At 41.5% G+C, this 14,326-nt stretch overlaps 1 protein-coding gene across 4 annotated transcripts in view; it reads right to left on the bottom strand.

Moving 5' to 3' along the window:
- Window positions 1-13,776: 13,776 nt before the first annotated feature.
- Window positions 13,777-14,326, bottom strand: part of dntt (deoxynucleotidyltransferase, terminal) — a 95,396-nt gene continuing 94,846 nt past the window's right edge. For all 4 annotated transcript variants that reach the window (XM_025897501.1, XM_025897502.1, XM_003457978.5 and 1 more), the window contains exon 11: window positions 13,777-14,099. In XM_025897501.1, coding sequence (XP_025753286.1) covers window positions 14,013-14,099 — 87 coding nt within the window. In that variant the 3' untranslated portion in view covers window positions 13,777-14,012. The remainder of the gene's footprint in view (window positions 14,100-14,326) is intronic.

Below are 14,326 nucleotides of genomic sequence, written 5' to 3'. Positions count from 1 at the left end.
AATCTTCAGGGAAAACGAAAACACCTCTTTGTAAATGTTTATTAAAAACCTCAGGTAAGAATAGATATCTTTTATATTTAGAAATAAATAAAAGAAAAGAACGACGAGTCAGCGTACAGAGAGGAAGTGCAGAGGCTAACGGACTGGTGTAAAGACAACAACCTGTCTCTGAATGTTGACAAGACAAAAGAGATGGTTGTCGACTTTAGGAGGACACGAGGCAACCATTCACCGCTGAGCATCAACGGCTCCTCTGTGGAGATCGTTGACAGCACCAAATTCCTGGGAGTCCACCTGGAGAAGGACCTCGGCTGGTCCCTCAACACCAGCTTCCTGCACAAGAAAGCCCAACAGCGTCTCTTCTTTCTGAGAAGACTGAGAAAGGCCCAGCTTCCACCACCGATCCTGACCACCTTCTATAGAGGAACTATCGAGAGCATCCTGAGCAGCTGTATCACTGCCTGGTTTGGGAACTGTGCCATATCGGACCGCAAGACCCTACAGCAGATAGTGGGAACAGCAGAGAAGATCATCGGGGTCTCTCTCCCCTCTATTAAGGACATCTACAACACACGCTGCATTAGCAAAGCCACCAGCATTGTGGCTGATTGCACACACCCCTCTCACACACTCTTCACACTCCTGCCATCTGGAAAAAGGTACCGAAGCATTCGGGCACACACATCCCGACTGTGCAACAGCTTTTTTCCACAAGCCATCCGTCTCCTCAACAAAAAGGGACTGGACTGATAAACACACACACACACACACACACACACACACACACACACACACACACACACTCTCTCTCCATCACTCAGCTCAACTCAACTACCTCAAAGCATCAACCTGTAAATGCTCTTTTTGCACAATATTATTATGTTTACTGTCCAACACTACCTACATACCAAGTATGTTTACTGTTACCTTTGCACTACCTACCTAGTTAGATAGTTAGTTTTAGTTAGATAGTTAGTTTTTGTTTTTTGTTAATTTATGTTGTAAATTTATTTATGTTGCATGTAGCACCTTGGTCCTGGAGGAACGTTGTTTCGCTTCACTGTGTACAAACTGTATATGGTTGAAGTGACAATAAAGCCAACTTGACTTGACTTGAAATATAAATAGTTTCCATATATATGGATGGAAAGTTCACTAATTTCTTTTAATAAATCTGTTTGAAAATCTGGTTTCACAATTTGACGTCCAAAATGTTGCCAACATCATAAAAAAAAAATTCATTAGAACCTTTACTATCAAACATAACTTGGAATTGTTTTTAACCATCTTGTAATGGATTTAAAATTCATTTTTTTAACCTTTTTTACTTTTATTTTAAGGTTTTAACACCCTAATGCAAATAGTCATGCTTACTCAAAATAAAGACAAATAAAAGCCACTTTAGATTCGGTTCCTTTCATACACTTGTCTTGTTTAGCATTATTCCAAAGCAGATGGACAGGACCGGTATTATTAGCTTGCTTACAGTGTTCATTATCACCTCTGGTTACGTGCGAAGTGTAAATGGTTATTCCTGTTTTACGATCTTGTGGTGTGTTGAGCCACTGAATGCTTTGCTGACTTTAAAAAGGCAGCAATGTCAGACCAAACATTTAGTCATTCAGAATATATCATTTACTTTGTTAATCTCACCCAGACTGTTTTTATGGGGCGGGCTGGAAAGATAAACACTGTGATTAGAAAATGTTCACTGCGACCTCTTGAAAAGTCAGAGATTCAGCAATCCCTCAAAGTTACCATTACAGTTCACCATTACACAAAATTTCATCTGCTCTGGCCGCCGTGCTAATCGGAAGCAATGAGACGAGAGGGAGACTCTGATAAGGAAGAAAATGAGATATAAGGACGAAGTAAAAAAGATGAAGTAAATTGTGAGTAGGAGACTGATTGGAGGTGGCTATCTGATCCTTGTCGGTCTTCCTCTTTGATTGCACCTTGTCAGCGTGCCTCAGATCTGCGTTTTTGAAGTCGATGGATAGAATATAATGGCTTACTTTGTGATCAGCACTGAATGTAGGAAGCAGCGCATGTAGAGAGGTCTTGTCAAAGCTCGGGAAAGATTTGCATTAAAAGTAGTGAGGAGGCTAAAACTGATTCAGTGGCTGCAACAGCTCCCATGTGAATGGAAAGGCAGTGTGTTGATAAATTAAGCCAAATAAATTAGGACGGGGACTCATTTTGTGCCAGACTGACAATTAAAGATGCCTTGGGATTCACCCAGTGATAACATCCATCTTCTCTTTTACTCCATTAAACAGGCAGCAATCAAGGAGATTGACACAATGAGTGCTTATGAAAAAAGATCACATCACATGTCTACTTGAACTAATGTTCAATTATCTAGTTTCCTCTGTCTACAATGGAAAAATACTTTGGAAGTTTGGGACATAGGTTGACAGATGACTTATACGGGAAGATTGATACCACTCTTAAATCTGGGAGCCAGCTTCTGCCTCCCAGCACACTTAAAATCTCATTAACCCATTATAAAAAAATTTTTTTGCACTTTTATTTATTTATGTATTCATTTTGTTTTGATATTTGTCCATTCTAAAATTTGAAGCATGAACAGATCAAAATATTGTTGAATCTGAAGTTTGAGGGGAGGGAGCAGGAACTCTGGAAACACACATGGTCTTTGAATCACGGGCGTCTTTCATAACAGCCATTTGTACACTCTTCTTACATGCACATTGCAAATGATGCCAGCATACTGCTTCACTAATGATGGCTGCTTTCAATTTGCTGATGAATTTGATGAAATTAAAGTGAAATAAGGCCTAATATTGAAGATGACATCTTGCGCAATGCAGACGTCTTGAAACAGGATCCAGGTCAGGTCACGTAAGGTCAGGAGTGCGATGCCTAATGCCAGGGCCTTAGATATCAAACAACCGCTCCAAACTGATGTTTTACACAGTTCTTACATCACACTGCTTCCAACTTCACCTTCATAAACGGTAGCCAAAGTTTAAAGGAGAAATCGAGCTAGGTGATGCCAGGTTAAGAATGCCCGTCAACTCATTTCCAAATTCTTTGATATTTATTGGGCCCTGGTGTAGCTCATCAGTGCACAGTCCAGTGTCTGAAACAAGCTGTTTTATATCCTTGACAGCCTCTTACTAACAAAAGATGTGAACAGCAGGTAGGTGGAGCTTCTGCAGTCACAGCTGGAGCTGTGTGCCTCAGATGATCACAGAGATTTTGGATTCCTGCTCTTAAAGACATCACATAGAGCCCAAAGAAGAAGAAGAAAAATTTCAGTAATGGAGCATTTAGAGCAGTCTGGAGCCCGAGCTTTAGACTCAGAGGTATTACTTGTGCAAACACTAACCAGTTTGCATATCGTGCGAACAGATCCTCAGAAGACGCCATCGCCATAGCCCTCCACTCTGTGCTGAGCCATCTAGACCAGCAGCAAAGCTACGTCTGAATGCTCTTTGTGGACTACAGCTCAGCCTTCAATATAATCATCAAACTGGTCACTCTTGGCGTCCCCCCTCTCACATGTGCCTGGATAAAACACTTTTTTACAAACTGGCCCCAGACTGTAAGACTCAGACCTCATGTCTCCTCCACTCACACGCTGAGCACTGGCTCCCCACAGGGCTGTGTGCTGAGCCCCCCTTCTGTATTGTTTCTATAACCATGACTGCAGTTTGACCCACATCATCAACCTCATCATGAAGTTTGCTGATGACACCTCGGTAGTCAGACTCATCTCAAAGGGAGACAAGGCAGCCTACAGAGAGGAAGTCCTGAAGTTGGCAGCATGGTGTTCAGAGAACAACCTGCCACTGAACACCAAGAAAACCGAAGAGGTCATTGTCAAATTCAGGAGGCACAGCACTGACTTAGCCCCCCTATACATCAACGGGGAGTTTGTAGAGAGGGTCCACACCTTCCAGTTCCTTGGCGTCCTCATCTCCGCTGACATCTCCTGGACAGACAACATCACAGCGGTCGTCAAGAAGGCCCAGCAGCGGCTACACTTCCTGAGGGTTCTCAGGAAGTACAAGCTTGACTCCAACCTGCTGCTGACCGTCTACCGCTCATCCATAGAGAACCTGCTGACATACTGCATCACAGTATGGTACTGCAACTACACTAAGGCGAATAGAGTGAGGCTTCAGAGAGCAGTCAAGGCAGCACAGAAGATCATCGGCTGCCCTCTTCCCTCCCTGATGGACATCTATTCCTCCCGCTGCCTCAGCAGAGAAACGAACATTACCAAGGACAGTTCCCACGCTGGTTTTGACCTGTTCAACCTGCTTCAACCTGCTTCCCTCAGGGAACCGCTACAGGTGCATCAGCACAAAGACCGACGGACTCAAGAACAGTTTCTTCCCAAAAGTCATAACCAGCCTGAACTCACACATGCACCGATAACACAGTTCCACCCCTCATTCCAAGGACTTCCCACTATAAACCACCACTGTGCAATACTTAATTTTACATGCAATAACCCAAACTGTAAATGCAAGCACTATTTATTTATTTATTTATTTCCTTTTTCCCCTCGATTTGTATATTTGTACACTTTATATTTTTTTATTTTTTTCTAAATACTGTTCATATGTATAGCGTGGCAGAAACTGTGCACCTCACCCCCCTTTCTTCTTCCACATGTTTGCACTGAGTTGGAGATGCTCTGTATCTCATTGTACATCTGTATAGTGACAATAAAGGCATTCTATTCGATTCTACCCTCAATATCAGAAACTTTAAAACTGTTTAATATGAGCAACAGTGATAGTAATATGTGTAATATATGACAGAAAGTACAGTGGCATAACAGCTCCTGTTTAAATCTAACTTATTTTAAGGGATACTCTACCAATTTTACGCACAGAGTATGTTTCCCACTTCTTATGAAAGCAAAAAGTTGTATAAAGTCTTTGGTGGATCCGGAGGGAGTTCCGTGAAGTCTGCTATATCCTCAAGCAATGTCACTTAGCATTTGAGGGTCTGAAGACAAGTTTTAAAATGGAAAAGATCTGAGTGTGTGGAATTAGACAGAAGAGAGCTTTCCAGATCATCGTAGCCTGCTCCTTATCTCTGCTAAAGGCAAAGAGGCCTGAGGGTATGTTAGCCGTTACTAGCATTACACGCCTAAAAGTCTGATCAAACTGACTGAGTTAATGTACGTAATGGAGGAAGAAGTAACATCAGCAGTGTTACAGTGTTACATCAGTGTTACAGCTTCACAAGGTTAAATCAGCGTGCTAATCTTTTAAGCATTGAGACCAACCAGTGCTTCTTTTTTGTGTGTGAGGATAACGTTAGCCTTTGTGGAGGACAGAAAAGAGTTGAAACTGATAAATATGCAACTTTAGGTTCAATTAGGTCAAACTGACAGGATTATAACAGTGGGACTCAAACAAACATTAACTGAAAAATCAAAGCTGTTGCCGTTTTGTAATGCAACAGATTTCACACCTACTCTCCCTCCATGGAGTAAAACTGACTACGCAGAAGCTGCCAGACATCTTGGCAATGATCTCTGTTTAAAATGATGATTTAGTGATGGTACATTTTTAAAGTGCTGCCTTTAGCAAACTAGAAATGCAAGAAAAGGAAGAAAACAATACTCTAGATGTTGCACCTTTTTCCCTTGTGGAAAAGTGTTTTCTTATCCAAGAAGTCTAAAGGTAGTATTTGCCAGATTTTGTCAGCCTGCATCACAAGACAGGACCCTTTACGATTTCAATTTTTGCTCAGTCCACTAGGAAGGCATGTGGCGTGTCCATCGAGGGTGTCCAGACATAGGTGTTTATTCAGCATGAAATGAGGTGAAGCCTAAAAATACATGGGGGTCATGAGGGCAGCTGGGCAGGGTTAAATGGTTGGCCCTCCATTCAAAGAGCCACAGAATGAAGAGCGCCGCCTCATTAGCAGCCTGATACGGAAGCAGGTCCATCTGGAATAGCGGGAAGAGCAACGGGAGAGACTGGGACTCAGCACAGAGGGAGAGGGGTCAGAAATAGCTGAAAGATGAACAGACTGACCGCAGTGCACATACACACACAGACACACACAAGAACAGAGAGAAAAAGACAAAGAAAGCGATAAGAAGCTCAGACACACTCATTTTCAGTAACTCGTGCACATTTGCACATAGAAAATAGGCAATAATAGATTTACTGATTTACTAATTTTTCCAGTCCAGAATATTAAAAATGTGATTGTTTTTTTGTTTGTTTGTTTTTAAAATATTTTAAGTCCGCACAGTATCATGCAGTTTTCACAAATACTGAATGTGCCTTCCATTGATTTCTCTCTCTGAGTTGTCATGCTTGAATAGGGTCACAGCAGCAATTAATTGTTGCACTTCAGTAAATTGGAGGTCTCATGAGAGACAGCTTTTTAAAAGTGCTATATAAACCTGACGAAGCAGGTGCTTAGATACTAATTGTACTTCTTAATTATAGGTACAAAAATCCTTGATCTTAGAACATCTTGGAAATGTGTGCTTGCTGCACTGATGAGAACTAATTTTAACTTTCTAAGAATGATAAGGTGAAGATGAGGCGGATATAGTGCTGGCTATCATTACCAACAGCTGTGGTCATTTTGTAACAAGTAGTTTTACAGACTTTTTGTGGAATGACCTGGGATTATCCACAACTACTCGGGAACAGTCCCAAATCACCTATCTCTCTAATCTTCATTCTTCCATTCCCGCAGCATCATCAGTAGTACAGGTACACCAGAGAGTTTACTGTAACTATTACGAGTACAGCAGGCAACATTAATTCAACACACACACACGTACACACACTCACCTTCCCCCCTACCTTAATCTTGTAAGCTCCACATCCGCCACCCACCAAATGTGGGTGATTTTTTTTCCCTTCCAAACCCTTCAATCACGTTGGCAGATAGCCTTTAATGGGGCTGACAGGACTGGAGCAAAAGCTGCAAGGAAAAGAATTCCAGTATGTGCAGTGCAAATTGTGATTTCACACCACAGATTGAGTATAGAAAGAGTATTTGTTTTTCCCACTCCATTTCCATCTTCAGTCTGATACTCTAGCTCATTTGCATGAGGGAAGAGCTTCAGGTTTTCCTAACCAATCACTATAGACCAATATATAGTGAGTCTCAGGTCATCTTAAGTTAACACTGTGAAAATGCTGATATACTGGGTGTGAAAGTCAAATGAAAACAGTCCAATATACAGCCACAGCTCAGGGTTGAAGAAGTGAGCTCTGACCAAAAGTATCACTGTGGCCCTAACTGCGAGAGGTGGGTGGATCAATCCAAATATTGATAGTATCAACTCTGGTATTGGTATCAGAAAAATATTAGTCTGATAGGATCGATACTTTGTTTCTATCCTCTAAGTTCAGTATGTAGTCCACTGAATTATGTTAAATTAAAAACCTCAAGCATACTCTGTGAAAAATGTCTGAAACTTTTTGTGTTGACTGTCACGTCTGTTTTATTTATAGCCTATAGAACATTTAAATAACAGAAGCTGACCCAAAGTGCTTTAGAGACAGACACATTTACATTCCAGCTCTCAAACAAAAGCCCAGGTGAATATCTGGAAACAGATGAATAGCTTAAAGGTGTGTAATTATGTGGAAAGTAAAAATCACAGTGATTTAGATGTTATTAAAATGTGTTTAGAATTTCAAATTGATAATATTTCATCACTGAAATCATGACACACTGGTCTCCCCTACATACGCTGCATTTATAAGTTAAAAGTATTGGTATTGGTATTGGCAACACTGACCCTGTATTTATTTGGTATCGGATCAATACTGAAATTTGCAGTATTGCACACCACTGGTAACTGCATATATTTATAGACTTTATGTAAAACATGCACATAACCATCATATCAGTGTCATCTAACAGTTGTGGACCACATATTTTGGAAATAGTGGATTCATCAGTGCTGTCAGGGAGAAAATGATGCAAGGTAATGTGTGTTTTAATCACATGATTCATATAATAATACTGTAGATACACGTTTACCGTTAGCCGCTTATTGTTAGCTTGTCACTTCCACAGCTGCTCCGGCACGTTATGTCTTCTGTTGTGTTTTGCTTCTTTTTTTTCTGCTTTTCTTTTGTTTTGCTTTTCTACTTCCATTGTTTTGTGTGCATATGCAGAATTTTTCAATTTGCTGGTTTTCTTCAGTTGCAGTGCATTTAAACTCTCAGCCACCATAGTATATAATGTATTAGCATCTTTAAATAAGGCCATAATTAACTTAAACTTCCCATCATCAGTTTACAGGCTTATTCTATTCCATTTGTACATTTACTACAACATAGATGCTTATAGTTTATTTTTCTAGAATTACAATGAGAATTATTAATTCATTGTAGCAAAATGTTGCTCTCCGTTAGTTAGTGACAGATGCAACCTTGCAGAGATTATACGTCAATGATCTTTACAACACAGACAAAAGCAAAGAGCAAGGAGACACAGGCTGACATGTGAATGTACTCATCTATGCATTCATAAACACATGGTGATGTAAACAAACATTAGGAAGGACTTTCATTCACTGTAAGGGAAGCTGCGTGCGTGTGTGCACACAAATATAAAAATGTACAAATGCATAGAAAGACAAACAGATGAGATTCTCTCCCACGCCTGTTTGCCACAAAGCAGAAAGCACAGGAAGGAGTGGAGTGCAGTGACATGTTGCAGCAGATGGCTAATCTCCTCCTCTTCATCCTCCTCTTCTCCTCCCATTCCTCTGCCACCTGTGGAGGAGGACACACACTCTCCGAATCCGTCCGCCCTCCCAGAAATCAAGGATGTAGGTCATTTATCATGAAGGGAGCGGGTCACCTCGAATTAAAGTTTCTTGTGAGGGAGCGCATGATTTTTCTCATGCTCTCTGTGCATCACTCTTGATTTTATAAGCCTGGAGGCTGAAAGTCACTGTGACACCAGTGGAGGGTATGCCTTTGCGAGGAAATTATCCCCAAGAATCCAGCGTAAACATCTCTGCTGATCACCCACGTCTCCAATTTCATTTCTGTTTTTCTAAAGCAAATTAAAATTGCTCATTTTCTTCAGAAACTCAGGAGAAATTCAAATCCAGTTTGAACCAGTCTTCTTGCCAGACAGTATTAGCTTAAAATAGAAATGTTTATCATGATGGCAGCCTTTAAAAGTCTTTCTAATGTCTGTTTAATGCAGATGTCTCAGTGCTCTTCTCTTCTCACTCTTTTTTTTTTATGTTTCAGAGTCGGCCACTGCCATGCATCGGCTGATTTGACGTTGTGACAGGCCTTGAGAGGCAAGGATACACAGTGTCCTTATTCTGTCACCTTCCCCCATTGGCTTTGACTGGCCCTAACACTTGCATTCAAGCCCCTACAGCACAGCCAATAAATCACTGTCTTCTGATACAATACAAGGGAAAGTTTGCTCAAGGAGCTCAGCTCAGACATTATCAGTGTTTGGTCCTGATCTATTTTGGTCCTCTCCTTTTCAGTTGCTGTATGCCTGACATGAAAGGATAGCTGCGCCAGTGGCTCAAACTGTGATGAAAACTGATGTTCTTTGCTGCATTAACGCTGTGGACGATAATCAAAGAGCTCTTTCTTTTTGTTTCTGGCATTTCATCCACAGATGCTTGCTCTCACCTCTGAGGAATGTGTCCACATGATTATTCACATGATGTGCACACACTTACACATCGTGACCTTTTGTCATGTAACCGAGATGAGAGTGGCACTTCATATTCTATCTCAAGACCATCTCCAGGGAAGCTTTATGGCTGATGGATGTTCCCCCAGGTACATGTGTCCTCCTCAAAGAGTCACCCATTAATCTTTGAGCACTCCCCATCTATGCAATATCATCAGCTCTCACAGCCAACCTCATCATATATGCAGTGACAAATTGGTAGAGCTGTAGAATGACCCAATGTCAATTTACATTGTAATGTATCCATGGATGACTTATGAGACATGAATAAGGAGGCCCACTAGGAGGAAGACACCCAGACTCAAAGTTGCAGACGTTTTTATTTATAATGGGTTTTGGTCTTTGAGGTTTGTTGAGTTTTGTCATGTACATTCATACTGTACATGACATTAGGGTTTTGAAAACAAGCTTGTATTTCTAACTTTTTGATCATTTGTAGCTCTAATGCATTTCATTTGTTTGCACTTTCCCTGCCCATCTAAAATTTGGTGTTTTTGCTGATAGTTTTTGCACTGTTGAAATTAATTCTTTGTCTCTTTTGATGAGTCCATTCAGTAATCCATCCATGAATGTATCACAGGGCACATGCTAGTTAAAGTCAGGAGTTGGGCTGCAATGCAGCAAATGAATGAGACCCGGCTGGCATATACCATCAAAATGTCAATACAAAGCTCCTGTGCCGTGATGGATCTGCTCAACTTAAAAGAATGGGTGTCAGATGGAGATGATTGAAGGTGTTTGGAGCTGGAATGTCACCAAGAGAAAACTGGGGAATGGAAATGATTGCATAGGTAGAAATGAAAACCGATTGGATGGCAAAATACATTTTTGTCAGCAAATCAAGCACTTTTATGCAAATTCGGGCAAGCAATTTTTCATTTATTCACACATCTGTCATCTCAGTCAGACCTCAGACATCAAGCATGCAAAAAAAAGGCAGTGTTTGCCAGACAGCGAGGAGCCAAAGGCGACAATTTGCATAGAAAATGGCCACATGTGATTGGCTGAAAGTGATGAATAAACAAATTAGCTAGATCTGAGGTTTTAGGGTTGGACCTTTGCAAAATCAGTCTCTTTGGACAATAGCTAGTTAATACAAGCTGTCAGAACACTCCGGAAAAATTCACAAAGTAACACAGGTTTGTTAATTTGTGCAGTGCAGTGTAATAGTTTCCTTCAGCTAATCTTTTAACCATCCTAAATATGGCTAATATATCCTTGTGCATATTTAATCAATTCATGGACTGGTCAGAAATTTGCCTTATATCAGAGTTCATGGTAAAATCTGTCAGTCAGCTGGCTGTGCTCATTCTGTGGTGGTTCAGCTGTAAATGCCAGGATTTTTTCAGATAATGAAATGATCGTTTACACTGTCAAACAAGCTGGGCAGGCTGTTACTAATTTATCACGTAAACAACATCCACATTGTAAAAATCCATACTACAAAACCCCAACCTGTGAAGTGCTCATGACAGCTTTGAAACATGCTACACAACATTTATGCTACACAACTGGCATCTATGGGGTATTTATTCAGGTTTCTCCGGGTACCTCACTTCCTCCCACAGTCCAAGGGAATGCATGGGATTAGGTTGGCTGTAGGCATGAAGGTGAGCATGGACGGTCATGTTATGTCTTTCTGTGTTAGACCTACAACAGATTGTTAACCTGGCCAGGGTGTACCCTGCCTCTCACCCTATGACTGGATGGTAATTTATACTATGCATGTATAACCTGACTGGACTGTTACTTGAGCCATAAGTCTATTCTTAGGCACTCATAGTTCAATTTTCAATTCAGTTCAGTTCAGTTGTATTCATATATTTATAAATCACAACAAAAGTCACCTCAAGGTGCTTTATATTGCAAGGTAAGGATGCTACAATGATACAGAAAAAACCTTAACAATCAATTGACCCCCTCTGAGCAACCACTTGGTAACAGTGGGAAGGAAAAACTTCCTTTCAACAGGATGAAACTTCCTGCAGAACCAGGCACAGCGAGGGGCGGCCATCTGCCATGAGTTGTTGGGGGTACGCTACCTAATCGAAAAACTAAAAAAAATTGTTTAGTTGAGCTCGTTTTAAAAGCAGTCTCCTCATACATATGGACTGCTTCCAAAGCAGCTTCTACTTTTTACTCAGTGGAAGGTGTGAAACTGGAAGTTGTTGACATGATTATTCATTTTGGAGGAAGAGAAGACGCAGAGGACCAAATCATACTTTCAGGTTGGGTGGTAAACTGTTTATGTTTGATAGGTCAAAGTAATGTAAGAGGGTATACACGATGCTCCCCCTCCACAATACGGGCCATGTGTGAACTGCTTTGCTCCAGGTTGAAATCAGGTAGCCTGATTTCTGGGGACAAATTTACTGTGCAAAATCAATGTTCATGTCAAAAAAACCAACTAGCTCATGCTGTTTTTATCACATGACTGCTGACTCTTTCATTTACTGTACAACTGCTGTTTGATTAGGACCATTGCAAAGTTGCAGGTGAACTCATACAAGTGGTTAGACTTCCAGGGAGCACTTCAAATATAACAGAAGCACTGGAAGTCGTCCATATGTGCGCAACGACATGAAAAACAGATTTTTAAATTTAAATCAGGTATGGGTTTTGATTTTTTTATAAACTTTTGATCGAGCTTTGTATTGCTCCACAGGAAATTAACTCTTATAGGAGCACGCAGCATTATCCCGTTGTACTCAAATCTTTGCTTTTCAGCTTTGCAAACAATTTAAGGTCTTCTAAGAGCACAACAACAATGTTGTTGTTAAATTGAGAACTATAGCCTTTTAATCCCTTTACACTTGTGAATTTTTAATGTGAAAGTAGCAGAAGATCCAATTTACACTTGAACAACAATTAGGAAAAAGAGAGCTGAACAAATGTACATTTATTGAGGTCAGCTTGGTTTTTATTTTACTCTAGAGAAATTTAGAGACGATTTTGGTGGGGGTTGGGGTAGAGGGGGTTCCGCCTTCGTTTTAAAAGTGAAAACATTAGATAACCCAGGAGATCAGGGAGCCTGTTCCATCTGGTTAACACTGCAGCTCAGAAGCTTTAGAGTTTGTTTTGTGTCAGCAAGGTTGAAAGAGCAGCTCAGCGGGAGAGAAAGACAGAGGCCAAGAGGGAGAAAGTAGAAAGAGGTGGGAGAGGGGGAGGCCCGGGTCAAGTCCTCAAAGCGCCGGACTGTTCTACTTAAAAATCTTTAAATAGGGTGATTCACTAGAATGCTTTGCTCTCATCTGTCTCTGCTCTTGTTGCAGCATCCTGGGATAAACCGGAGGCTGAGCATCAAGAGGAAAGTGGGTTGGGGGATGAACAGCAGGGCAGGTCGTGTCATCACTAAAGGAGCAAATCAGACGTACCCAAACAGCCCGCGGGGATCAATAAAGGTTCTTCATTAGAGGATCACCGTCCTGAAAAAAGGACACAAATCCTGATAAACAACCACCATACATAAAACATAAGCAAAGTCAAAGCAATAAGATAATGGATGCTGGGGAGACAGAATCGCTTTGGCAGCCAAACTCCATTTGTGTGTTCAGCAGACTCGTTTACCTTCCATCTGAATTCTTCCTGATTTCCCGCTGTAGCTGATTGCCTCTAATTTCAGCCAAGCATCTGGGGAAGTGGATTCATCGGGGAACAAAGAGAGGAGACTACTGGTCTTTGGATAGGGGAATGCCAGCTAAATGATCTCCAGTGGACGTAGGCTTAAATGGAGGCTAAATGGCGACGCGGAACGCTCCTCTATCTGAAGCTCATTACCCGCCTCTCAATTCCCCAAAGACCTGGCTCAGCTTCACACTGAGCACTTTCCTGCCAGGAGGAGGGTGATTACAACATTTTGCTCGACAAAGAGCTCCCTTCCCCCTCACTTTTCTCATCGTTTCCTGTCTTCTTCCTCTCCCTCCCTTTTTCTCAGTGGTCACCCCCTTTACTGCCGTGTTTCTTTCAGGCTCCCTTTCTCCTGCACCTCACAGGCACCCCAGGCGATTCATACTGACTGATTAGTCTTTTTATCCTGCCTATGATTACAACACTTAGAGACAGGAGCCTGTGAATGGTACGGGAGAATGTTTATTTGCTGGCAGACAATAGTGAATAAGCAGAATTATGAATCACACGTCGTCATGTAATCTAGACAACAACAATATTGGCAACAACAACAACACAAAAGTGTATGGAAATCAAAAGCTGTTTGAAAGTGAATCACAGGAGAGCCACATAACGGCAAGCAGATGGGATAAACACTGATGTATGCACAGGGTATCATCCAGCCAAGGAGGAGCGGAGGCCTACGCATTTCTCTGCCAAGGCTCGATGTACTCGAGACCCAGATGGGCAAAGATGTCCTTTTCAGTTGTCGCTGCCAGGAACTCTTTCTAGAGAGAGGACACACAAACACAAAGTCAGTGACTTGTGCAGGAATGTGCAGGAATTTGTCTCTAAGTCACCAGTGCAGATCCGTGGATTCTCAACTTGAGGTTTCGCCGTTCCACAAAATGTTTGTGCCTTGCGCTCGCAGCCTCAACTGTGCTTGTACTTCAACTCATATCTCCACCACAAGCTGTCTTTCGATTTAGGATTTTATTCGCCTAGTGTGTGCCAA

The sequence above is a fragment of the Oreochromis niloticus genome, linkage group LG13 (assembly GCF_001858045.2).
Source record: "Oreochromis niloticus isolate F11D_XX linkage group LG13, O_niloticus_UMD_NMBU, whole genome shotgun sequence".
NCBI classification, from domain to species: domain Eukaryota; kingdom Metazoa; phylum Chordata; class Actinopteri; order Cichliformes; family Cichlidae; genus Oreochromis; species Oreochromis niloticus.
Note: the sequence above shows the minus strand (reverse complement) of the source record. Positions and strands in the feature narration are given on the sequence as shown.